At 39.2% G+C, this 12,173-nt stretch overlaps 1 protein-coding gene across 1 annotated transcript in view; it reads right to left on the reverse strand.

The window, feature by feature from the left end:
* Tex11 (testis expressed 11) overlaps positions 1–12,173 on the reverse strand; it is a 327,793-nt gene that overhangs the window by 262,782 nt on the left and 52,838 nt on the right. The window contains exon 7 of the mRNA XM_038317046.1: positions 9,550–9,630. Within this exon, the coding sequence (XP_038172974.1) occupies positions 9,550–9,630 (81 nt within the window). The remainder of the gene's footprint in view (positions 1–9,549; positions 9,631–12,173) is intronic.

The raw sequence follows: 12,173 nt of genomic DNA on the forward strand, positions 1-12,173 counted from the left end.
TGGTGGCAGCAGGCCATGTGGTGGCAGGCAGTGGGCCCTGAGAGCAGGCAGTCCCAGGCAGGAAGACACGTGGTGGGCGGGCAAGAGACAGAGACATGGATAGGCACGCCACGCAGAGTGAGGTTGGATATTTATAAGAAGAGAAGAGCGGGGGGGGAGGGACAGAAGTGGGGGAAGGAGAGAAGTGGGGAGAGAGGTAGAAGCTGCCTCTCTAAGAGGAAGATGGAAAAAAGAGAGAGCTCAGGCTGGAAGCTGAAGATCAGCCTGCCTCAGTGGATGAGGGAGGGAGTGGGCATGGCTTGTTTCTTAAAGAGACAGAACAATCATTACAAAGAAGGGAGAGGGAGGAGAACTTAAGGGAATGGGATAGTCAAGATGGAGGAAGGACAGAGATGAGAGCAAGGAAAGAGATATTTTGATTGAGGGAACCATTATGGGACTAACAAGAAACTTGGCACTAGAGAAATTCCCCTACAAGGATGACCCCAGCTAAGACCCCAAGCAATAGAGGAGAGGGTGCCCAAACTGGACTTGCCCTGTAGTCAGACTGTTGAATATCTTAAATGTCATCATAGAACCTTCATCCAGCAACTGATGGAAACAGGGGCAGAAACCCACAGCGGAGCACCCAAAGTCCAGTTGAAGAATGGGAGGAATGAAAATATGAGCAAAGAAGTCAAGACCATGATGGGGACACCCACTAAAACAGTTTACCTGAGCTAATGGACAGGGAAGGAATCAGTATAGGACCAAACTAGACCCTCTGTATGTGGGTAACAGTTGTATGGCTGGGGCAGACTGCAGGGCCACTGGCAGTGGCACCAGAATTTATCCCTACTGCTTATACTGGCTTTTTGGGAACCTATTCTCTTTGGATGGATACCTTGCTCAGCCTAGAGGGGAGGAAGTAGGAACTGGGTTTGGTATGTAAAATGCCAAAAGATTGGTTTTTTTTCTTTAAAAAAAAGAAAAACCTGTCCTTTGTATGTTAATTTAAAAATAAATAAAACATCCCACAATGACATATATGAAAATTCTATAACAAAACCCATTGTTTTGTATGCTAACTTTAAACATTCATTATTTTTTAAAAGATAATGAATTATTTCAAATACTACAAACATCAAATAAATACTTAACAGAGTACAAATGACAGTAGACAGAAAGGTAAAACTTATATTCAATCTGGTTAAGAAGTAAAACTTATATTCAATCTGGTTAAGAAGTATGATGACACAAAGAAAGGATTATTTAGTTGGTTAGAATGCCTGCTTTACCTCTTTAGGTCATAATTGTTCATATATATATATGTATATATATATATATATAAAACAAAGGGTCTCAAGTTCATTGGATAGCCACCAGAGATGATCTTAAATTTTTGATCTCCCTGCCCCCACATAGGTATGCAGCGCCATGTCTGGTTTATGTGATGCTAAGATGAAACCCACAACTTTCTGCATGCTAGGCAATCATTCTACCAGTTAGACTACATTCTTAACCCCATACTTTGTTTTTTAAGAGGATATATTTATTTGCTTGTGAGTATCTATGTGTATGTGTATACATATGTATATGAGGGTGGGCCCACATGTGCACATGGACACTTAATTCATTCCTTTTTGAGGTTAGATCTCTTCAACTAGGTTGAAAGCCAGCAAGCCCCAGCAATTCTCTTTGGAGCTAGGGTTACATGCATTTATGAACACATCATACTTTGCCAGCAAACACACTATTGCAAAAACAACACAAAGAAAATAGACATGCAAGTCTACAACATACTGGTCACACAGAAAAGGAATTACTAAAGCTCTAGGAATTTCCAGCTACTGGCCCAGAAATGACGACTTCATACTACTACTTTACAATGCTAAGATGAGTCTAAATAGATGGTAGGCCCAATTTATTATTGCTAATTAAAATTATCTACCAACATTTGTGTTTAATATGAGGCCTTTTATTTTAATTAGATGAATAACTCTTGCTAGTTTCCCCTTCCCTTTCTTGCTTTATCATATTTGTATGTGTATGTATATGTGCTGTGGTATATGTATTCATGCCAGGCGCGTATATGGTGGCCAGAGCCTGACACTGGGTCTCTTCATCACTTACTTTCCGTTTTACTATTTTGATACAGGTATTGCACTGAACCTGGAGTTCACCAATCTGCCAGGCTAGCTGGCAGTAAGCTCAAGATCTGCTTATCTCTAGGGATCCACCTGTGTCAACAAACTCATAACACCAAATGTCAGGATTACAAATGTGTGCCCTTAAACCAGGCCTTTATGTTGGTAATGGGAATACAAACTCAAGGTCCTCATTTCTATGCAGCAAACACTTTACCTGCTGAACCATCTCCCCAGGCCAATCATTATTTTTTATGTCTCGCATTTCTAATGTATTTTTCTCTTGATTTTATTATTATTTTCTTTTTGGTTTTTCAAGACAGGGTTTCTCTGTGCAACAGCCCTGGCTGTCCTGGAACTCACTCTGTAGACCAGACTGGCCTCAAACTCACAGCCTATCACTACCTCCTGAGTGCTGAGATTAAAGGCATGCAGCACCACTGCCTGGTGATTTTATTATCTTTTAAACATTAACAGATAATGAATTTTTATATTTTTACAATTATAATAAAGAAATAATAGATTATTCATTTTATACCTTATTGAATTATTATATTTAAAAAATCAAGTGCTGATTGACTAGCTATAAGAAATGTGCCTTGTACTCTTCTCTTAGTGAGCTTTTTCTAACCCTAAACTATTTTAATGATTGTTTTTTGTAGAATTCTAAGATATAAATATATATGTATATATCCAACTTTCTAGATATTTTTCTCTCTGCCTCTAAATAATAAAGCATTGCTTTCTGCTGTGTGGAGGTCCAAAAAATTTGAGCCTATTTGCACATTGACCAATAGAGGTAAGAGTTGGAACTTACCTCTATTCCTTTAAAGTTATTGTGCTTCCACCTAGGTGTTATAAATCCCACCTAGATTTATAACAGACAGTTCTGCTCTCTCTCTCTCTCTCTCTCTCTCTCTCTCTCTCTCTCTCTCTCTCTCTCTCTCTCTCTCTCTCTCTCTCTCTCTCTCAAAGTTATTGTCTGCAGGTGTAGCTAATAGCCAGACCTTATATTTCAAGAATAGAGAAGTAGATATGTTTCTACCTCAAACAAAAGTCTTAGGATCCAACCAAGTTCCAGTTACTTTAGGGATATAGCTTTGGATTCCACCCAGGGAGTGGTTTGTCTACAAAATGTTTTGGTCTAGTGTGTGGGCGTGACTTGTTTTGTTCTAGCAATAGAATGTTTAACTATGGACACAGCCCACGGCCTTCAATTGGTCTGTTCATTTCCTTATATTTTGTTAATGCAGCTTTTTGTCTTACTCCTGCCTTTTGGGGTCAGGGGCATTTTAAGCAATTGGAAATTAAATGCGGGTGATTTCAGTACTCACTGGAACTCCCTCCTCGTATTATCCTATATGTTTCTGTTTTTTATATTTTTTTTCTTTTTTCTTTTTTTGGTTTTTTGAGACAGGGTTTCTCTGCAGCTTTTTTAGAGCCTGTCCTGGAACTAGCTCTTGTAGACCAGGCTGGCCTCGAACTCACAGAGATCCGCCTGCCTCTGCCTCCCGAGTGCTGGGATTAAAGGCGTGTGCCACCACCGCCCGGCTTGTTTTTTTAAAAATTTTAAGTGTGTCTTTGTATTCTTTACAATATTTCTAAATCCTCATACTCCTACCCTGGCAAGAGGTATTTTTGTAGAGGCTGGTTCTTGACACTGCTGCAAATCCCTTTCAATGAGATACAGGAAGGCTGTCTCAGGCAAAGAAAAAAAATAGGTTTAATTCATTAATTAATATTAAGTGAACTATTAGTTTTATTAACTCCTCTCCAACCTTTATCCTATAATTTCCTCTCATTGTAGATTTCCTACATTGTATTTTCAAGTCCCTCACTAAGCTGTAAGCCCACCAAAAACTACACACTCTAAATAATTGCACTAACCTTTAGAATTAAAAGTACGGCTCTACTGATACAGTTCTATCACTATAGAACTCCCAAATAAAACACAAACTCAATTCTGAACTTGTAGCCATTTATTAGTAACTTCCTCCTGACAAAGTCTTAACTACTCTGTTATATATCATGCTGGGTACTCTAATTTGGTCCTCTCCTTGTTTTGGTTCCCTTTACCACATCTAACACTGCACAAGTTAGTTTTCCTTGCCCTACTACTACTTATCTCCTTTCATGGTGTTGGACATACAACTCAATATCCACACTTTACAGAGAATATTAAAAACAACTTTCTGTGTTCTAGTAGTTTATAATCTGAAAGACAGCAGCAGGGTTAAAAGGGACAGTAAAACCCATGCAAATGTAAACAATCCAAGAGACTATACAATTATTAATATTAACAAGAGGGCTAGAGATATCACTCATTTACTAGAGTGCTTGCAAACCATACACAAAGCCCTGGGTTCAATCCCCAATACTACGTAACTGGACTTGGTTACACATACCTGTAATCCCAGATCCCAGGAGGTAGAGATAGGAGAACCAGAAGTTCAAAGCAACTCTGGGATAAAACAGACATTATCTCAAAAACTACAAAAATAATAGCAAGAGTTCAGAAAAGCTGCTGGATAGTAAACAAATATTGAAAGGCATCTACATCCTTTTATCTTTCAGTTTTATTGATTGAAATGTATGCTAGATGAGTGTTCTCCAGCTGAGCTTTATCCCCAATTCCCTTTTACTTTTTATTTAGAGACAGTATCTCACTAAGTTTCCATAGTTGGCCTTGAACTTGTAATCCTTCTGCCTCAGTCCCCCAAGTAGCTGGGATTATAGGCCTGTGGCACGAGGTCCAATTTAAAATTTTCTAAAAATTAAAAAAAAATCTTTAAGATATAATATTTATAATAGCTATTGAATGTGGGCTAAGGTTATAAATAAATTACAGAAACCTACTGAAGGATAATTACAAAGTTTATATAGTGGTGAAAATGAATTTTTCTAGTATAACATTTGTTAAACATACATGTGGCCCTGGGTTTGGTCCCTAGCACTGTAAAAATTTTTATACAAATGAAGACTGTGTCACATTCATCAATATGGTGATTGAGTTCATAAAGATAGTAAATCTATGAATGTTTCTTCAATCAATAACCAGTAGTTTTTCACAAACAGGATAAGCTAATCCTAATAGAATTCAGAAAAACAGGTAATCAAAAACAGCTACAACTGTAGGTATGGTGGCACATGTCAGTAATGCTAGTACTTGGAAGGGAGGCAGGAGGATTAAGTAGTTCAAGGTCATCCTCAAATATGAAGAGTGTGAGTCCAGTCTGTCATAAATGCAAACAAAGAAGAGCTAACATAATTCTTGAGAAAAAAGAAACTGGGCTGTCCAGTCTCTGGGTCCTAGTTTCTCCAGGAAGTGTTAGGGGTGGGCTTCTTCTCATAGTATGGGTCTTAAGCTGGACCAGTCATTGGTTGGCCACTCCCATAATTTCTGTGCTACCATTAGCCCAGCATATCTTGTAGGTAGGGCAAATTGTAGGTCAGAGGTAATGTGGCTGGTTTAGGGTGTCTCAGTTACCTACATTGGAAGTCTTGCCTGATTATAGAAGATGGCTGGTTCGGATGCCATTATCTCCCATGGCTAGGAGTCTTAGCTAGGGGTCGTTCACCCTCATAGACTCCTGGGAGTTTCCACTGCACTATATTTCTAGCTCATCCCCAAGATGACACTTACTCCAGCTGTCTTTGCCAGTAATATCTCCCTCCATCCTCCCCTCGCCTAATCCTTCCTGTTCTCATGCCCATCCACCCCCAACTAGGACCCCCATCTGTGAGAGACCTAGAATAGAACCAAACATGGCAGACAAAAAAGTCAATGAAATGATTCCCAGTGATATACCCATGTATCTGCTATACTCAAAGATCGTTGCCTAGCCCAACTATCATCAGAGAGGCTTTACCCAGCAACTGATGGAAACAGATGCAGAGACACACAGCCAAACATTAGGCCGAGATTTGAGAATCCTGTGGAAGAGGGGGAGGAAGGATTATGGGAGCCACACAGGGCAAGGACACCACAAGAAAACCCACAGAATCAACTAACTTGGGTTCACAAGGGCTCACAGAGACTGAACTGCCAGCCAGAGAGCTTGCATGGGACCAACCTAGGCCTTCTGCATATATGTGACAGTTGTGTAGATTGGTCTTCTTATAAGACTCCTAACAGTGAGAACAGGGGCTGTCTCTGACTCTGTTGCCTGCCTGTGGGACCCTTTCTTCCTAATGGGTTGCCTTGTCCAGCCTTAATAGGAGAGGAGGTGCCTAGTCTTACTGCAACTTGATATGCCATGGCTGGCTGATATACATGGGAGGCCCTTTTCTGAAGAGAAAGGAGGAGTGGATGGGACAGAGGTTGGGGGAGGGACTGAGAGTAGAGAAAAGGGAGGGAGGGGAAATGTGATTAGGCTGGAAAAAATTTAATTAATAATTTTTTTTAAAAAAAGAACAAAACAGGATTCTCTATTAAAACTATTGAATATTGTCCCCTAAAAATTTATATGTACCTGGCACCTATGAATATCTTATCTGGAAGTGGGGGTCTTTGCATTGTAATGAATAAAAGGTCCCAGAGGGATAAGTTGACTCCCAAATCAAACATGACTTCTGTCTTTGTAGGAAGAGTACCTGGGCCAGAGAGATGGCTCAGTAGGTAAAGAACTTGCTGTTAAGCTTAAGAACCTGAGTTTGAAACCTGGAATTTACATGGTGGAAGGAGAAGAGTGAGTTTTATAGGTCTAAAAGCATACATTAAAAAAACCTGTGAGGGGGCTAGCAAGATGGATCAGCAGGTAAAGGGGCTTTCTAACAAGCCTGATGACCTGAGTCCAATACTTGGTTCCCACAGGGTAAAAGAAGAGAACCAAATCTTGCCAAACTGTCCTCTGACAGACACGAGCACTACGGCACAAACACACACACACACACAATTTTTTTTTTAATATAAGGGCCTAGAGAGATGGATCATGGATGAGAATACTTGCTGCTCTTGCAGATGATCAGAGTTTGGCTCCTAGCACCCATGTTGAGTGACTTACAACTGTCTGTAATTCCAGTTCCATGGAATCTGATGCCATCTTCTGACTGGGCAACCTGCATTCGCATACACACAAACATACATGAAGAAACAAATCTCACACCTATGATAAATATTACATTATATAAGGATAAACTCAAAGCATTTCCACTAATAGCAAGAATAGACGGGTGCCCGCTGTATCTACCCTTACTTGATATAATGCTTGGTGCATTAACTACAGGACAAAGAGGGGAGCCGCCGGTTACCGTCCAGCCATGGCCAAGTCCAAGAACCACACCACACACAACCAGTCCCGGAAATGGCACAGAAATGGCATCAAGAAACCCCGGTCACAAAGATACGAATCTCTCAAGGGGGTCGACCCCAAGTTCCTGAGGAACATGCACTTTGCCAAGAAGCACAAGAAAGACCTGAAGAAGACGCAGGCAAATAATGCAAAGGCCGAGAGTGCACATGCGGAGGCCATCAAGTCCCTGGTGAAGCCCCAGGTGGTAAAGCCCAAGGTGCCAAAGGCCCCAGCAGCAAACTCACCCGTCTCGCTTTCATCGCTCACCCCAAGCTTGGGAAGCGGATTAGAAGCTACATGGCCAGGGGTCGTAGGCTCCAAAAAACAAAGCCCAAGGTTCAAGCCAAGGCAGAGGCCTCAGCTGCAGCTCAGGCTCCCAAAGGTGCCCAGGCCCCTGTGAAGGCCCCATAAAAAAGGTCCCAGTCTGCCAATGTGAAGCCAGATGGACTGGTGTGGATATCTATACAGTGTTTGTGGATGGTCAGGACCTTATGCTGTTTTTACAAATAAACTTGAGGCAAGTTCTGTTTAAAAAAAAAAAGACAGGACAAAGAAATAAAAGAAAAAGAAATAAGAAAAGAAGAGGTCAAACTGTTTTTATTTGCAGATGAGATGATTCTATACCTAAGAGACTCTAGACACCACCAGAAAAATCCTATAACTGATAAGTACTTTCAGCAAAGCGGCAAGATACAAAAATCAGTAGCCTTCCTATACAAAAATAGCTAATGTGCTGAGAAAGAAATCAGGAAAATAGCCTTACAATTGCCTCAAAAATAAAGTAAAATGGTACCTTATAGTAAACTTCAACGAGGACTGAAAGACCTCTACAGTAACTTTAAAACAGTAAAGAGAGAAATTGAAGATAACAAAAATGTAAAGATTCCCCAGGCTAATAAATCAGAAGAATTGATATTGTGAAAATGGCTATACTACCAAAGGTGATATACAGATTCAATGCAATCCCAACATCAAGATTCCATTCCTAGTCACAGAATAGACTCCAATTTCATTTCATTTCAAAGAAATAGAAAGAGGAATCTTAGAATTCATACTGAAACACAATAAACCTAGGACACCCAAAGTCTCCCCACACAAAAGAATAATACCAGAGCTATCAAAATAGCTGATCAAAATTAGCAGAAGCAACACTATGATAAATGAATCCTGTATGCCACCCAATAGGAAAACATGAACATAGTATCTCTTCTCTGATTACATGCCACCAAATTCAAGATCAAGTCACAGTCTAAAAGTTGTCAAGGTCATTAATGTCAAAGCAAGATGAAGAATTATTCCAAAGAGGACCAGCCTAGAGACTATAATCATAGATTAAATCTTTTTTCTATATAGGGTATAGCTGGAAAAGTTGAATCTGAACTCTCAGGATAAAAGATATGTGAGTTGTTTATACTATTTTTGTAACTTTTGTTAATATAAAATATTTAAACTTAAAAGAGTACCTGGTATATTATATGCAATGTACAAATATATAAATTCAGTTCTACATTAAAAAATATTTAAGGAAAATTAACAATCTCACAGGTACGATTTATATAACCTTTAACACATTCTCCCTAACATCCAACTATATCTCTGTCATTAATCCCTCTGAAAGAGTAAAGCCTGAAGCAGGCATAAACAACGAAGGAAAAGCTGCTCAGTGGGAGAAAGCAGGGCAAGAAAGAAAAAAGTAGAAAAGCAAAAGGCTATATTTGGAAATTTTGATGAGATCCAGTAAAGAAAGCAGTCTTTATCCTATTGAATCTCTCATAGCTCCAAATCCTGGTAGAGAAAAATACTAGGACAGTGACACCATTAACTGCATTCAACCTCACCAGCAGGGAAATAAACTCTCATTTTTCTTCTTTGATTATATAGTACAAAATGTTATCTAAATGATTTGACAATAAAAGGATAAGCAAAGAAACCTATGAACTGGTGTCACCTTTTGGAATGCCCTTTCTAATAAAGAACAAGGGAAGCAAATTAGTTTTAAAGATCAGCTAAAAAAGTAGAAATGATCTCAAACAGAGTCTCCAAAAGGTTCCAGGCAGCAGTGATAACTCTTTGTGGACTTGATACAGCATATTTTCAAACTCTCAGAGAATCAGGGCAGAACATTCGCTCACCATTTCAGGCAGCCTCATCAGCATGTCTTTACAACGTAATGCACACAGAGATGCTTTCCCGAAATCCCCTTGAGCAACAGCCTAAGAAAAAGGACATCAACAATTGGTTAAATGGCAACATAATTGTCTCACACTGAAGTTGAGAATATTGCTCAGTAACAGAACACTTCTAATATGGTCTAGGTTTAATTAACTAAAACAGAAAGAGAAGGGGTGGGGAAAAGAGAGGAAGAGGGCAGGAAAGAAGAGAAGAACATTTTTGACAACCCAAACTACTACCATCAGTGTCAAGAACTCAGAGAAAAGCCGGGCAGTGGTGGCGCACGCCTTTAATCCCAGCACTCGGGAGGCAGAGGCAGGCGGATCTCTGAGTTCGAGGCCAGCCTGGTCTACAAGAGCTAGTTCCAGGACAGGCTCTAGAAACTACAGGAAAACCCTGTCTCAAAAAACCAAAAAAAAAAAAAAAGAAAGAACTCAGAGAAAAGTTACGTTTTCCTATACAGCATTTAGCAACGATAAAGAAAAGAAACTTCTCTGAAATCATATTCTGACAAATCAATAAAGTATTATACATTATCCTAATGGATCTTAGACTCAGAAGAGCTCTAAGGTTGGATTTGAACTGTTGCTCAACACTAGATTATACCTATTGTTACACAAAAATTAAATGCTAGAGTGACCATTATACAATAGACAATAATACAATCAATCTAAATACAGTAAATTATACAAAATGGATCCAGAATAAATTTATACTGCTAATTGGACCCTCTTTGCAGACCAGCAGATAAGAATGTTATAGTTATCAATACTACGTGGCACTCACTCAAAACTAATTTTCTTTTTTGATATACTTAATACGTTTCCCACAAAGGTCGAACATTTTGTGATTTTTGGTCTTCCATAACAGGACATATCCTCCTACTTATTCTACCCCTCCCCAAGATTTACTTCTTACTTGAGGTACATTTTTATCCTGTCATTTTTTACAATTTAAAAAGTATATTTTAAGCTCCTTTCCTTCTGAGAAAAATTCACAATCTTTTCCTTCAATCCCAGGCATCATGCAATCTGGGCAAGTGTTCTACCACTGAGCTATACAGCCAGCCTCCCCACAGTCTTAATTATCACATACTGTCATCTACTCATTTTTTGTTGAACGATGTAATTTCCCCCTTTAAAGCCATTACCCTGCTGCAATGCATCTGTCTATGAATTTGTATTCTCCACAAATCTTAAGTTTCCATAAGACTACATATTAAACTTGCTGATTTTTTTATCACTAGAGCACAGAGCAGCAATTCACACAGTAACCACCAATTAATTGTTCATCACTCTACATAAGCATCTGATCACATTAATTTTCCTTTTCTAATTTACATTTTATTGTTAGTGTATATGTAGTGGGGTATGTGAGTGAGCATATGTGTATAGTATCACTGCATATGTAATGGGGGTATGTGAGTGAGCATATGTGACAGTGTTTGCATGGATGTCAGAGAAGAAGTCAGTTCTCTACTCCCTTTATGGTCCCAGGTATGGAACTCACATTACCAGGCTTGCAAGACAAACACATTTACCAACTAAGACATCTTGCTGCTCCCCTAGATTAATTTTATCTCTTTCAATCTGTAGCTCTCTCTTCTTTATCCACCTCCTTCAATCTGCTTCTCCCTGGCTTTTGACAATTCACTTATAAGAATTTTATATATATTCTACCTTGAAATAAAATAACTTTCCATTGACCATGGGACTCTACAACCCAAATTTCCTGCTCTTTTCCTCTTTTTGTTCTTTTTATCTTTCTTCCTTTGTGCTTACTCCTCCTCCCTCCCTTTTTTCTCATTGTTAAATACTCTGGCATAATGCACTGCACTAACCGTTCTCAGATTTTAACATACAATAAAATCATTTACAAGCCTTGTCAAAATAAAGATTGTTGGCCCTACACCCAGAATATGCAATTTCTTGGGTGCCCAAGAATATGAATCTAACTTTTTTCCAAATGATGTAGATGCTGTTGGCCCAGGAACCACAAACCACACTCGGAAAATCACATCTGTAGACTAATTCTACAAACAATCCTTTTGGTCTCAGGAACACTTGAACTGAAAAATTATTAAAGACTTGGGCTGGTGAGATGGTTCAGCAGGTAAAGGCACTTGGTGCTCTTGCAAAGTACTTGAATTTGGTTCCCAGAATTCACATTAGGCAGCTTAAAATCACCTGTAACCCTAGCTCCAGGGGATTCAATGCCACCTTCTGACCTCCATGGGCACCCACACACATGTGGCATGCACAGGTGCATGGGCACACACACTCACAAACAAAAATATCTTTTCAGTTTTCAAAAACTTTAAGCTATTTTATCTCAATTAATATTTACCAATAGTATGAATTAAAACAAAAACAAATGTTATTTATTTTAAAAATAACAACAACAAAAAAAAAACCCCAGCATAACCCCAGCTGCACAGACATTAAGGGCAACATTGAATAAATGGGACCTCCTGAAGTTGAGCAGCTTCTGTAAAGCAAAGGACATTGTCACTAAGACACAAAGGCAGCCTACTGACTGGGAAAAGATCTTCACCAACCCTGCAACTGACAAAGGTCTGATCTCT

Source organism: Arvicola amphibius, chromosome X (assembly GCF_903992535.2).
Source record: "Arvicola amphibius chromosome X, mArvAmp1.2, whole genome shotgun sequence".
NCBI classification, from domain to species: Eukaryota; Metazoa; Chordata; class Mammalia; order Rodentia; family Cricetidae; genus Arvicola; species Arvicola amphibius.